This window comes from Anguilla rostrata, chromosome 16, assembly GCF_018555375.3.
Source record: "Anguilla rostrata isolate EN2019 chromosome 16, ASM1855537v3, whole genome shotgun sequence".
In the NCBI taxonomy this organism is placed as follows: Eukaryota; Metazoa; Chordata; class Actinopteri; order Anguilliformes; family Anguillidae; genus Anguilla; species Anguilla rostrata.
The window spans coordinates 10,690,929-10,706,650 of record NC_057948.1 but is presented as its reverse complement, the minus strand read 5'-3'; the positions used below and the strand labels follow the sequence as shown (position 1 = coordinate 10,706,650).

Below are 15,722 nucleotides of genomic sequence, written 5' to 3'. Positions count from 1 at the left end.
TTAAATCTGTCCATCCAGAAAGCCTGGCTCAGTCCAGTGCTCATGCTGTTCAGGACAATGGGGTGCAGTGCATAGCACTTAAAATAATGGTGTTGAAAAAAAGACATATGACTGTGTAAGCAGTGGAGTGTACACAATTTTATGGTGCAAAGACGGCACAGAAATATGGAGGAGCTATACCCTGAAAAATTCACAGGCAGTTAAACACAGAGACAGATGGGATTCGACAACATCCAAACTGCTACCGACACCATTCCTTCACTATAGAATACTTGTGGAACAGAATGTATTTAATGATTTTTTTAAAAGGGAACGCCATTTAAATAACTGACAATACAGGTGTGCCCTTCCCCTGGATGGTGTTTGTCCCTTCTAAATTGCATGCCAGAAACACAAATTAACTGAACTCCAGAGGAATATTTTTCAGCATTTAATTTTTTTTTCTTACTTTTTTTGTACAATATATAAAAACAAACATTTTGTTTGAACATTGAGTAATAAAATACAAAAGATTTACACTTCAAATCAGCTGCATGTTATCGCTTAAAAACTTGTATTTAATGCACAAAAAGCAATAGAAGGCTACATGCAACCTGACTGAAAATAATTAAATCTGAAACGAGAGGTTCCAAGTCTCAAGTTCCTCATTCAAACTCACGTCGGACTGTTTAAAACGCCAGATATTGAAAACACTATTATACAAAATTGACACGCCACGCGCGTGCCGAGCGTTGCTACCTCGAGGTGACTGGGTGAGAAGATGATCGAGACTTTGTCCAAAGAGCCCGCGAGGCATCTACACCGGTTGCGTTTTCGCTAGCTACGTGTGAATGTCGGTTTACAATTATCTTTAACGTGCCAAGAAAATAGCACTGTTACGACTCAACGCTAGTTTTGACAGGTTGGCTAAATGCAAAAAGATTGCTATAAATAAACAGTAAGGCAAATGGAAACAGTTTCAGTTTGCTCAAAACTTACCCCGTCTTTGACGTTTTCTCACGTGTGAAAATGATTAGTCACGTAATTACTGACTGCAGTAGGTGCGGCCTGTTATTGTTACGCCAGGAAAAGTAATTTGAAACACGTGTGTTTGGCGCAAGAGAACTGTTTTTTTCGCATTCCCCTGAAAATTCGCCTTGAAATTGCATTAGGAACGTAACTACTGTATGGCACAGTCCAGACTCCTACACAGGCACTTCTGTATTTACACTGTGCTGTGCTGTGCTGTGCAGTAGGAACACTGGCAACTGCTGTGTTAACACAGTAATACAGACCTGGGCACAATACTGGCAATGAAGAAAGCAGGCTGCACTGTGTGAGGTCAGAGACACCTGGACTCCCTTTACTTTCTTACCCGTGTTATTTCCACACCCTCCTGTTTCAGGCATGTTGGCCACTTCAGTCAATGGAACTAAATGATCCAATCAGAGAAGGGGATCGGGGAGACGGGGTAGTAAACTAATTTGATTTAATTATCTCACTCACTCTCCCATGCCCTCTTGTATCTTTTGTTTCTAAAAAAAAATTGGAAGTCAAAGCTGAGGGCTCAAAACACCAACAAACTCACTAAGACCCAGAGGCCTCTTCCTGTCCCCACCCCTACTCCGTGGGGCAGAGAGAAAACAACCAATGGCTGCTCACCAAGACGTGCTGACATTCAGAGCTCAAGAGTAACTACAAGCAGGGCAAATATATGGTGTGTTATGTAAGCCTTTAGGCATGAAAAACAGGAGAGGCACGTGGCAAAGTGAGCATAGTGTGTAGGGGGAGGAGTTCTCCTCTAGGGGGAGCCCTCCTCTAGAAATGGAAGACCCTAGCAGACCTGTTTCAGAGGCTGAAAATTCTCCTTCTCGTCTTTCCTTCCTCATGTCACTCCTGTCCCTTTAGTGTCATCAGCACTAGAAAATCTAGTCCAGCTGCCTCTGGTTTGATTGTTTGCAGCAGTTTTGCATTGCACATTAAATGCTGGTACTGAGTCCGGCATGTTCATTAGTATGAGTACCCTCACAGGGGACATTCTGGGCTTGCCCTTCCAGACCTAGGCAAATGTGACTTCCAGTCATGTGACTTCTGACTTCCTATAATGTGGCCATTGCCCTGTTGCATTAGCGTTAGCGTCTGTGCAGGTGTGCATTAACCCAGAGACCTTAATGTAGGTCAGTGCATAAAGACACAGATCCAAGAGAACTTAAAACCACAAGGACCACAATGCACTGCACTGCTCTGTGGCCCGTTGGAGGAAGACAGACTTGCATCACATAACAAAATCACCCTATTTGGAACAGAATCAGGAGGACCAGAGGCTCACCACCATCAGTACCAGTTTTTTTTTTTCTGGTCAACTCCTTTATCTACAATAGTTTTGGGGGTAGGGAAGGGGGTAGGAGCTTTTCCTTTGAACCCCTGCCCCAACACCAGGCCAGGAGTACCTTTCCTCCTGCTCTTTCTCCTCACCCTTTTCTACTCCTCATCCTCACTTTGTGAGATATGACTCCCTGTGAGATTATTACACAAGTCATAGACTTCAGAGAGTAAAGACAAGATGGCCGCAGACGTAAAATAAGGACACTACACAATACAAAATGGCCAACAAAAGACATCATACAGTATACAATCATAGCATTATGAAACTCTGGCATCTTTTCCCTCATGAAAAAGAGGTCCCAGATTGTTTCACATTTTTAACAAGATTAAAATGTCTCTTAGTTATAAAAAACAAAAACAAAAAAAAAACAACTATGAAACAGATGAGAAGATATTTGCACAAAAATTCCATCCGGCAGCATTATGAGCGCCTACTGTTGCGGGCGCCATTTTGTATCAGGCGGTGCTGGTTTCCTCGTTCGTCCCGTCCCTCCTCACACACCGCGCACCTGCGTAAGCCTCGCTCACTTCAGGGAACGGCCATTTAAGGCTCACGCTCGTCTCTAACGTTTTGCGGCGGCCTTCCCCTGCGTGTGGGGAAAAGGGGGCGGGATCGCCGCAGCGCGCCCGCGGGAAGGTGAAGTTCATCGTCGTAGAAAAAGCGCCGTGTGAAAGACGGCTGTAGCGTGACTCGAAAGGGGGAGCCCGGAAAGCACCGCTGTCCCGAACCGGCGGGGGGGGAGTCTTTGGGATGTAGCTGGACAATGCCCGCAGGCGCGGACTGCCGTTGTCTGTGGGGAAGGAGTGCGCGCGCTGCGTTCTCGCCGCCGAGCGCCAGTGCGCTTTCCGTCACCAGGGCGGGGCACCGGCTGGGCTGCTTCGCAGGAGCGCGCGCTCCCGGCGGCCATCTTGTCTGTTCGATTGCTCCGATCGGCCATCTTGTTTGTTCGATTGCTCTGATCGGCCATCTTGTTTGTTCGATTGCTCTGATCGGCCATCTTGTTTGTTTGATTGCTCTGATATTGACATCGAGAGATTTCCTGAGCGGGGTCAAAGGTCATCGCACTGGGCGAGGAGAGGGAAGCCTCACTACACACGCAAACTCACACACACACACACACACACACACACACACACACGTAATTGTACAAATGCCGTAACTGATACACACACATTCACATACACCTCCGTAGGTGTACCCCTCTCTCAGCGCGTCTATGCGTGAGTTCTGACCACTTTTTTGAGTTTCTCAGATTTGATCCAACACCCATGTGAACAGGGTGACCCCCCTCCCCCCCCCCCACTCACAGCAGCTCAGGGGGATGAGACACAAACTGTGGCGTGGGGGTTGGGGCAGGAGGGCAACAGAATACCGCCTAGTCCCCCGAATCCTGACCATCTGATGGGGGTGCGTACTTCAGCCGAAATGTTCCTGAAACACAACATCCAAAATCACCGTTATATTTGGTCATACTGAAAATAAATCACTTTTACTGGTCAATATGGCCAATCAACACTGGAGGTCAACACTGACATAATGCATTTGTAGGACAACTGGCTAACTTTCATGAATCAGTAGTTGTTACAGGCTTGCTACCAATAACCCCTCTGTTATTGCTGTTCCATGCCTAATATCATAATCCCTCTATTACTGCTGTTACACACCTGCTACCCATAATCCCTCTATTACTGCTGTTACACACCTGCTACCCATAATCCCTCTATTACTGCTGTTACACACCTGCTACCCATAATCCCTCTATTACTGCTGTTACACACCTGCTACCCATAATCCCTCTATTACTGCTGTTACACACCTGCTACCCATAATCCCTCTATTACTGCTGTTACACACCTGCTACCCATAATCCCTCTATTACTGCTGTTACACACCTGCTACCCATAATCCCTCTATTACTGCTGTTACACACCTGCTACCCATAATCCCTCTATTACTGCTGTTAACACCTGCTACCAATAATCCCTCTATTACTGCTGTTACACACCTGTACCCATAATCCCTCTATACTGCTGTTACACACCTGCTACCCATATCCTCTATTACTGCTGTTACACACCTGCTACCCATAATCCCTCTATTACTGCTGTTACACACCTGCTACCCATAATCCCTCTATTATTGCTGTTACACACCTACTACCCATAATCCCTCTATTACTGCTGTTACACACCTGCTACCCATAATCCCTCAATTACTGCTGTTACATGTCTGTTACCCATAATCCCTCTATTACTGCTGTTACACACCTGCTACCCATAATCCCTCTATTACTGCTGTTACACACCTGCTACCCATAATCCCTCTATTATGGCTGTTACAACCTGCTACCCATATCCCTCATTACTGCTGTTACCACCTGCTACCATAATCCCTCTATTACTGCTGTTACACACCTGCTACCCATAATCCCTCAATTACTGCTGTTACACACCTGCTACCCATAATCCCTCTATTACTGCTGTTACACACCTGCTACCCATAATCCCTCTATTACTGCTGTTACACACCTGCTACCCATATCCCTCTATTACTGCTGTTACAACCTGCTACCCATAATCCCTCTATTACTGCTGTTACACACCTGCTACCCATAATCCCTCTATTACTGCTGTTACACACCTGCTACCCATAATCCCTCTATTACTGCTGTTACACACCTGCTACCCATAATCCCTCTATTACTGCTGTTACACACCTGCTACCCATAATCCCTCTATTACTGCTGTTACACACCTGCTACCCATAATCCCTCAATTACTGCTGTTACATGTCTGTTACCCATAATCCCTTTCGCAGTACCTTGTTGTGAGTCCATGGGCGGCTGCTTGCAGTCCTGCGCCCGATGGCCGCTCACTCCACAGTTGTAGCAAGACATGATCCCCGCCTTCTTGTGCCCCGAGCTGCCGTTTCCCAGCATGCCCTGGGGCTGGTACACGCCGGCCCCGCCCCCGAGGAAGCCCTGCATGGGCGGCAGGACGAAGCCGGGCTGCGTCTCGTGGGGCAGGCTGCCGCTGTAGAGGGGCGGGGCCACCAGGGGGTAGGAGAAGGGCGCGGCCGAAACGCTGTGCTGCTGGGGGTGGTGGGGGCCGGCCAGGCGGGGGCTGAGGTGCAGGAGGGGCCCGAGCGTGAAGACGGGCGGGCCGGAGAAGGGGTGCTGGAAGTAGCCGGCGTAGCTGGCGGGCAGCGCGCTGTAGGAGCCGCAGTTTCCGCTGCAGCCGCAGGAGCTGCAGACGCAGACGGACGCCGCGTTCGCCTGCGCGCCGTCCGCCCCGGGGCCGGGGCCAGGGCCGGGGCTGGAGCTGGGAGGGGCCGCGCCGGCCGCCGCCACGGCGCCGCTGCTCACGCAGTAGGTGTTGCCGGGCACCGTCGCCATGGGGACGCTGCTGCTGGCCGTCGCCGCGGAGATGCTGCAGACCGTCGCCATGGGGACGCTGCTGACCGTCGCCATGGGGACGCCGCTGGCCGACGGGAGGAAGCCGCCCGGCCGGGAGTGGGCGTAGTGCTGGGCGCGGTGGGCGGGGTCGGGGGGCAGGGAGGGGGACAGCTGCAGCTGCAGAGGGGGGTGCGTGACGTGATGCAGGGTGTTGGAGGTGGTGGTGAGGGCCACGCTGGTCTCCACCATGGGCCCCGGCGGGGACAGCAGCGCGGCCAGGGGCCCCTGGTGGGCGGGGCCAGAGCCGTCCTGCAGGCCGGGCGGGGCCACCTCCACGCTGAGGCCGAGGAAGCGCCCCTCCAGCCTCACGGCCCCGCCCGGTCCCGGCGGCTTGGCCCGCTCGTCCACGCACAGAGAGGACAGGAGGGGCGTGAGCGGGGGAGGGGGCGGGGGGCGGGGCTTACGGGGGGAGCTCAGGATGCGGGTGGGGGAGAGCAGGGGCAGGTGGTAGGGGGAGGGCGAGGGGGAGGGGTCGTTCTGCACCGGCAGAACCTGGGCGGTGGGGCGGCTGGGTCCGGCCGGCATGGTGTGGTTCAGCAGAACGCAGGAGCGGTCCTTCTCCCCCACATCCGAACTGGACTCCGGCCCTAGTGGGAAGGAGGCAGAACTGAAACCGCGTGCCCGAAACCCCTTCGGCGCCCCCTGTGGCTTTAACAGGAACTGCGCTCAGCACCTGACACACAGAGTCTCCTCTCACGTACCGACAGGCCTGGACCCATCAGCCCCGCCCCCTGATTTTGAATACTAACACGCTATTGGTCAGCTGGGAAACAGTCATTCTCAATCTACAGCTCTTCCTCAAACATAACCACAGTCCTTTCAAGCAGAAAGAGCAACCAGTCACCTCCCAGCTACAGAGCAGAAACGGGAACCAATCAAATGAAAGAATCCAGTCTTAGATGGCGGGTCTACAACCACACAGAGGAGCCACGGGGGGCACGGAAAGTTGGCATAGCGACTGGCAGGTCCTTACTTCTGTGGAGGTCTTTGGCTCTCTCGTAAGCGTCGTCCCGGGACAGGGGGGCCATGGGGCTGGAGGGAGAGCTGCAGTACCCCGAGGAAGAGCTGCTGTCGCGCGGGAACGAGAGAGGGCCGGTCTCCACCTCTACACGCAGCTCTGACACACACACACGCACAGACACATACACAGACACGCACACACACACACACAAACCCACATACAGACACACACAGACAAACACACGCACACAAAACACTCCACACACACACAGAACATAAACACACACAACAACACAATCACAGACACCCACAGACACACCACACAAGCACAACACACACACACAGCACAGACACACAACACCACACTACAGACACCACAGACAAACACAGACACATACAACAATACCAGACACACAACACATCAACACATACACAACCCCAACTACAGAACACCAACACACACAACACAATGACACCACAGACACACACACACAAACACACATACAGACACACACAGACAAACACAGAACATAAACATCCACACACACAGAACATAAACACACAAACACAATGCACCCACAGACACACACACACAGACACACACACACAGACACACAAACCCACATACAGACACACACAGACACACACGGAACATGAGTATTTGTACTACAGCTGTTGGCTGACGACTGATAACAACAAACTGGGCTGTGTTCTCACATAAGCTTCAGAACTACCTGTGCTGGTCTAGTATTCCACGTGTGCAGTTACTACCCACGTTCAGGATGACCTACTCTGCTGGTGTGTGGTACACCCATGATGTAGGTTACATGTCTAAGCTGTGTCAGTCACCTGTGTTACCTGTGCTGTAGATTACCTGTGCTGCTGGTGGTGTGGACTGGCGTCACGGGGCTGATGTGACTGGAAGGCGTAACCCGGGCAACCCCACCGCAGGACCCTGGGAACTGTGACACCACGTACTTCTTTTCTCCAGACTTCTCCCGACTGGACAAGGAAGACAATGACATCATTAGCAATCTAATCCAGCACGGAGAATAGCATCATCACAAACCCTGTTCAGCACCTAAAATAACACCTCCACCAATCCCACTAATCACAGGTAATGACATCAACGCCAATCCCACTCATCACAGGTAATGACATCATCACCAATCCCACTCATCACAGACAATGACGTCATCACCAATCCCACTCATCACAGGTAATGACATCATCACCAATCCCACTCATCACAGACAATGACGTCATCACCAATCCCACTCACGCAGGTAATGACATCAACGCCAATCCCACTCATCACAGGTAATGACATCATCACCAATCCCACTCATCACAGACAATGACGTCATCACCAATCCCACTCATCACAGGTAATGACATCATCATCAATCCCACTCATCACACATAACGTGACATTATCCCCTTTCTTGCCTGTGAGAGGGAATGACAAAGTAGTAAGTATAAGTAGTAAGATGACTATGCACATCACTATTGAGCCACATATGTAACATGCCTGTTGTCTTAAAAACTTTTCATCAATAAAACAACTGTAAATATAGTAATGGAGAGTCTTCATAAAGCACAAAAAACATTTAATGCATGAAATAAGCAAGTGTGAATATGGCACACCATAATATATTATTTATCTGATTTCAACAAAAGAATGTGCTGCCTTTCACTACCCACTGTGACAGCTAGAGGGCGCAACAGGGCACATGTTAACCCTGCAGCATGTAGTGCTCGGGCTGACCCAAAGACAGAGGGAACCGCAGTAAAACTGTAAATCTGCCGGCCCAAGATGCAGACAGAGGTCTCCAGATACAGGCGCGGTCGATTAGTGACGTCTGGGGATTCTGACGATATCTCCCCCTCCAGGTACATCTAATCTGGATCCCCATTCAGGGCAGGTCAACTAAGCCCTCCGTTATCCCATGCCTTACGTTAATGTTTAACAGCACCCTGACCGCGAGCTTCCAGCGAAATACTAGCGCTTATGCTTCTTCATTACCAAACGCACGTGCAGTGTCAAATACAGATGCAGGATTGGCTGTCGTAGAGAGCAGTGAAATACATACATGTGATTGGCTGTTGTAGAAAACAGTGTAATACAGAAGCAGGATTGGCTGTCGTAGAGGAGAGCAGTGAAATACAGATGCAGGATTGGCTGTCATAGAGAACAGTGAAATACTGGCGCAGGATTGGCTGTCATAGAGAACAGTGAAATACAGGCGCAGGATTGGCTGTCGTAGAGGAGAGCAGTGAAATACAGACACGTGATTGGCTGTCATAGAGAACAGTGGTATACAGTCGCAGCATTGACTGTCATAGAGGAAATCAATGTAATACAGGCACAGAATTGGCTGTTGTAGAGAAGAGCAATGTAATACAGACACAGGATTGGCTGTCGTAGAGGAAAGCAGTGTAATACAGACACAGGATTGGCTGTAGAACAGGGTAGGAGGGGTGAGGCCAGAGACAGAATGTCTGATTCTGCCCGGGCAGGAATGCAGTATAACAGCATTACACACAAACCGGACCCCGCTAGCATTGCAGGCACTAGGCTAATGTTGGTCTAGCGTTACAGAGCAAGAAATCTCATGCAAATCGACTCCACTCAACCTGCTCCAACTAGCCTCTGACTCACCGCCACGCTCTCACAACTAACCCCTGCCTATTAGCCAGCACCAGGGGAACCAGCAGAGACAACTCTGTATCTATCACACACACACACACACATATACACACACACACACACACCCGTACGCACACACACACACACACACACACGTACACACACGCACACACATTGTTAGAGACTTAGCTCCTGTCTCTGACCCCTGCTCTCTGGGGATAACAAAGCAATGGTTCCCACAGCAGCAGTGCATCGTGGGATACATGGGCAGGACTCACTTCTGCAGCTCCAGCTGGGTCTTCAGCTTCTTCTTGGCCCCCTGGGTGAGGTCATACTTATTCAGATCTTCCTCCGTGAGTGCAAGGAACTGTGGGAAGGAAACGGGCAGGCCATGAGACGAGAAAGAGAGAGAGAGAGGGAAGGAAGGTGAAGGGAAAACATCCAACTGAACGATCCCTAATTCAGTGCTCACTTGCATCCCCCCATTTCCCCACACTAGCCCCTCACATTATGTTAGGTAAAGTCATTTTCTGAATGGGTTTCTCTTCCCCAACTGACATCTTAATGCCCCTCCCCTATCTTAGGCTCCTCCCACATGAAGGCCCACCTTTTCCATGGTCAGCTGCTTGAACACCGGGTAGTACTTGTGGAGGCGGAGCTTGCGCAGCCAATCCAGAATCCCGTTCTGCTCAGGGCCAGCCTGGGGCTGAGGGGCGGGGTTCCGGCCCGGCGTTTGGGAAAGGGCGCCCTCGCCCACGGACCCGACGCCGAGGGGCAGGACGGGGGCGGACCCCGGGGGCAGGAGGGGCGTGGCAGGGTAGGGCTGGAGAGAGCAGTGGCCGCTGATGACCGGCTGGATGCTGGCCACTCCGCAGATGGGCCTGGGGGTCGGGGGCGAGGACAGTAAGAACCGCGGGCTCTCAAAATGGCTGACACCTTCCCGCCCGCTCTGTAAACTCGAGGGAGGATATCGCGTTTTGATAGTCCTGAGATGTAACACTGATATTCTCCACTTCCGTGCATTGCTCTGGATAAGAGCGTCTGCTAATTGGCTGTAATTGAATGTAATGTAATGTAATGTAATGTAATGGAAGGGTGGAATGGTGATTGTGACGGAGTCATCCGTCACCGCCAAATAAAACCTCACTGTAAAAACCCTGCGCCGTACTGTAGTTCATTCCACAATAGTAAGGTTTCCGATAGAGTTGTTAGCATTGTTCAGCTAGAGCAGTGGTCTCAATCCTGGTCCTGGAGAGCTACAGGGTCTGCTGGTTTTCGTTTTCACCTTAAAATCAGCACCCAATTGAGACCCAAGACACCAGGTGAGTTGAGTTAACTGTGTAATCAACTGCTCTAATTGATTCATGAACTGCAGAGTCACTATGAAAACCAGCAGACCCTGTAGCTCTCCAGGACCAGGGTTGGAGACCACTGAGCTAGAGGGTGCACATGCTAGCTTAGCGACAACATAGAAAAATTACACCATAGCTGGCATTAATTTTCATTGGTTTCCCCAGTAAACACAATCATAGCATTGCAAACATTTATAAACACTCCAATTCCGTATTCTGGTTTTATTTTAAACATCTCCACACCAAGTTACTGAACTAACGTACCACACACCACATTTACTCGCGTTTACGGGTTCACGAAAAGGACCCGATACTGGGGCTTAGGCTGCCTTTCAGCTGCCTGTTTTGTGTCGATGCAAGCGCAGTGCGTCCAACAGGGACTGTTCCACCCCGAGGGAGGGAATAATGACGTCCGATGTAAGTAATGGAAAACTGTATTTAATCCCTCTGGGGAAAGGAACGTGGGGAAGGGTGTGTATGTTATTTTTACTTCTCTTTTATTATCATGCTTTGTTCAGTTATATTGTATCCTCCTCCGTTGAGTAGTTTCTGTTGTTCAAGAGAGGGAATCGGTGGTGCATTTAAGCAAATGTATTCAGTTGGAGTGGTGCTGTCGGTGAGTGGACTGCCAATGCAAATGCCAACTGCTAACTGTATAAGCCAAAGTACTGTATATAGTATCTGGGAAATACACTTACGTTGACCGGGTTGGGGACTTGGCACTGAGCACGTTATCACCCTGCACTGTGAATAATAAACACTTGTGCACTGAAAGTACTATTGCGTCCTAGCCATCGTTGAGAAACCGTAATAGTGCCCGGAGTGGGCAAGCACTACCCTCACCCCCCAAAGCTGGGCGTGGCAGTGATTATGCACTGCACTCATCTCCCTTCTCCTGGCTCTCCATCACCAGCAGGACAAACCAGACCACAGTCCTGGAGCTAAATGTTGGGTCAGTGCTGAACGCTAACAGATCCAAACCCTCACAGTCCAGAGGTCATAGTTTACTATCCGAATGTTCAGACTTCTTAGCACTTTTGAGAAGTGCTGACCACCCCACACCTCCCCTACAGTTGTTATGGTAACGGTTATTTGCTTGTAGTTGCCAGAGATTATCCTCCAGTGGCTTGATCTTAGCAGCTAGCTCTTAGCGGTTACCTCCCAGCAGTAAAACCCTAGCGGTTACCTCCTAGTGGTTAAATCCTACTGATTAGGTTAGCTCCTAATTCTTGGATCCTAGCAATTAGATCTTACCACCACACAGTTAGAACTTAGTGGTTAGCTTCTAGGCTATTAGTCAATGGTAATGTATTTGTAAACCGGACACCTGACGGATTGTGTGCTCTTGCCCTGTAAAACAGAGCCCCCCCCCGCCTAACCACCATCCCCACCCTGAGAGCCCTTTGAAGTGGACTTCCTCAGCTGCAGTAATGAATTTTGGAGAGGGGGGTGGAGGTCTCAGTGAAGCTACATGCCTTGTTTATCACTCGCAAACAGATGGTGCTCCACCTAACCAAGCTCCTCACGAAGCGGGGCGAGGGTGGGGGATGAATGAGAGGTACAGGTGTGTGTGTGTGTATGTGTGTGTGTGTATGTGTGTGTCTGTGTGTCTGTGTATGTGTGTGCGTGTGTATGTTACCTCGGTAGGCTGTTGGCTCCTCTGTACTGCAATGAACAGGCAAGATCTGTAGGGGGAGCAAAGGCTTCGGTTTCCATCAGTAGAACACATTCAGCTGATCATCAGCTGGTTACACACAACAAGCTTAACAGACATCACCAGCTGCTTCACTTCATCTTCTGAACTCCGCAGTACAGTGGATCTGATAAATCACATGACCCCACAGTACAGTGGAGTTTAAAACTCACATGACCTCACAGTACAGTGGAGTTCAAAACTCACATGACCCCACAGTACAGTGCAGCTTAAAACTCACATGACCCAGCAGTACAGTGGCTCTGATAAATCACGACTCCGACAGGACTGATAAAACTCACATGACCACAGTAGCAGTAAATCACATGACCCATGCAGTGTGCTGATAAATCACATGACCCACAGTACAGTGTAGCTGATAAATCACATGACCTCACAGTACAGTGTAGCTGATAAATCACATGACCTCACAGTACAGTGCAGCTGATAAATCACATGACCTCACAGTACAGTGGAGCTGATATATCACATGACCCAGCAGTACAAGTGCCATATAAGACACTTTTCTGTATTATTATTGTGCACCAGTGTGTCTGATGGAGGATGAAAATGTTTAAACTCACTGCTCTACCATCACAATCAAAGTAATTTAATTTGACTTAACAGTTTATTTGACAAGGCCAATGCACATTAATAACATGACTGCAAATGTTCCAGAGTTAGCTAAGGAGGCTAGTTTCCATCTGTAGTCCCTGGGAAGTGACTGGAATGTAACATTACATTGGCATAAAAACTGCACAGCTTTAATGAACAGCCTGGCCGTTTAATTGCTTACGAGGCAAGTAAGCCCTGGCGTCTGTTGGAAACTGGCATCTACTGGGGTTTCTCACTTACGTAGGGAATGGACTACAACTCACACTAAAACTACGCTACTTATCTTCCAGTTTTTACGATGTAAGGCCACCATTTTAAAAGACCTTGATAAGATAAAAGACTACGTGAACTAAAAAGCAGCCTACATTTAGCATCATGTGACTAATCAGCTCCACTGTTGTGCTGGGTCATGTGATTAATCAGCTCCACTGTTGTGCTGGGTCATGTGACTAATCAGCTCCACCGTTGTGCTGGGTCATGTGACTAATCAGCTCCACTGTTGTGCTGGGTCATGTGACTAATCAGCTCCACTGTTGTGCTGGGTCATGTGATTAATCAGCTCCACTGTTGTGCTGGGTCATGTGATTAATCAGCTCCACTGTTGTGCTGGGTCATGTGATTAATCAGCTCCAATGTTGTGCTGGGTCATGTGACTAATCAGCTCCACTGTTGTGCTGGGTCATGTGATTAATCAGCTCCACTGTTGTGCTGGGTCATGTGACTAATCAGCTCCAATGTTGTGCTGGGTCATGTGATTAATCAGCTCCAATGTTGTGCTGGGTCATGTGATTAATCAGCTCCACTGTTGTGCTGGGTCATGTGATTAATCAGCTCCACTGTTGTGCTGGGTTATATGACTAATCAGCTCCACTGTTCTGTTGGGTTATGTGGCTAATCAGATCCACTGTGCTGCTGGGTTATATGACTAATCAGCTCCACTGTTCTGCTGGGTTATGTGGCTAATCAGATCCACTGTGCTGCTGGGTTACATGACTAATCAGCTCCACTGTGCTGCTGGGTTACATGACTAATCAGCTCCACTGTGCTGCTGGGTTATGTGTTCAAATCTGCAAGTGTTGCAGATTTGAACACACATTTGAAACCTGCTTGTTCTCTCATGGCTTGATTATTTCTGCACTGTAATGTGCAAAATATCATATTTCAGCTCATTTTGTTCCAAGTAGATGAAAATACAAGCCATGGAAAATCAGTTGAAGGTAATAATCATAAGACTGGGGATAACTTGAGCCACTGTCTCAACTTGCACCAGGCTATACATGATTCAATTTATCCACAGCGTCCAGTCCAACAAACTTCCAAACACAGCAAGTTAGCCAATTTATTAAGCCATGCTAAAGGGCTGAGCTCATTACACAGCATGTGTAATGTATTAAAGCCTATCTAATTCTGCACTGACACGGGTATCATCACACCACAAACTATCAAAAAAAATCCATTGGAATGGCAAAAACAGTTTTTTAAACTGAAATGCACTTACCCATAATTCAGCGCACTTGCCATGACTACTCATGGAATCAGTAAAATGATGAACTGTTACTAAATGAATTGCCAAATGACTAATTTCACACATGGTTGCCTAGAAACGTGGAGGTGGCTCAAGTTCACCCAGAGGCCGAACTCACCCCATTCCCCTCTACTAGCAGCATAAAACTGAAGCAAGCTTGGAGTCGGCAATCTTGTCTCTTAGTTTTTCAGGCTGCAGAATATTTATAAACTTTTTTCTTTTCGCTTCTTCCACTCACACACTCACTTGTGGCCTGTTCTAAAGAGCTTAGCTCCAGCTCCACTCTAATTTTCCAAATGAGATGCCACTTGATAGAATTTTATTCAATTTAATTTACCTTAAATTAAATCAACTGAATATAAAACTGATTTAATTGTCTCTGGTACCACCACACTGGCAATGTCTATAAGTTAGCTAGCAACCACACTTTAAGTGTAGTGGGAGACATACAAACTGTTTTCCCGTTAATGGTGATGCATTTCCTTACTGAAGACTCTCTGCTCTTGTTACAGCATCTAATGGAAATTTGAGGGCAAGTACATATTTCACTGTGCTGTGCCTGTCACTCAAACACAAATATTAAACATACACACACACACGTACACACACACACACACACACACTGCCCAATTCTACAGTGAATATTCAGGCTCAAAAAGGACACCCCACACAAACATATCACACAGACCACATAAATCCCCACTGAAATCCCCTGCCCACAAGACCAGGCTCCCAGACACAGAGAAAAGAGTCAGAAGAGAGCGGGCGGAGTCTTACTGGCACTGGGAGGGGGCAGGGTTACCGGGGCGACACTGAAGAACTGCCTGATTTGGTCACGTTTCAGAAGGTGAGGCGGGAGTGTCGTCAGGCACCTGGCAGACAAGAACAGATGTTGGTCAGGTGACAGGGACCACTGCAGCTCTATGGTTACCGATGCCCCAACCTGCCATGCTCCGCCCCTCACTCGCTATGCTCCACCCCCATCCATACAGCTCCACCCCTCACTCGCTATGCTCCACCCCCATCCATACAGCTCCGCCCCTCACTCCCTATGCTCCACCCCCATCCATACAGCTCCACCCCTCACTCGCTATGCTCCACCCCCATC

At 49.1% G+C, this 15,722-nt stretch overlaps 2 protein-coding genes across 2 annotated transcripts in view; both read right to left on the bottom strand.

Annotated features, from left to right (window-relative positions):
* LOC135241881 (NT-3 growth factor receptor-like) overlaps positions 1–1,077 on the bottom strand; it is a 362,434-nt gene extending 361,357 nt beyond the window's left edge. Inside the window, exon 1 of the mRNA XM_064312636.1 lies at positions 979–1,077. The gene's annotated coding sequence lies outside the window, so the exon portion shown is untranslated. The remainder of the gene's footprint in view (positions 1–978) is intronic.
* Positions 124–15,722, bottom strand: part of zcchc14 (zinc finger, CCHC domain containing 14) — a 41,447-nt gene continuing 25,848 nt past the window's right edge. The window contains exons 6-13 of the mRNA XM_064312635.1: positions 15,392–15,486; positions 12,421–12,466; positions 10,037–10,310; positions 9,708–9,796; positions 7,654–7,781; positions 6,793–6,936; positions 5,186–6,406; positions 124–3,796 (exon numbers count right to left, since the gene is read on the bottom strand). Of these exons, the coding sequence (XP_064168705.1) occupies positions 3,741–3,796; positions 5,186–6,406; positions 6,793–6,936; positions 7,654–7,781; positions 9,708–9,796; positions 10,037–10,310; positions 12,421–12,466; positions 15,392–15,486 (2,053 nt within the window). The 3' untranslated portion in view covers positions 124–3,740. The remainder of the gene's footprint in view (positions 3,797–5,185; positions 6,407–6,792; positions 6,937–7,653; positions 7,782–9,707; positions 9,797–10,036; positions 10,311–12,420; positions 12,467–15,391; positions 15,487–15,722) is intronic.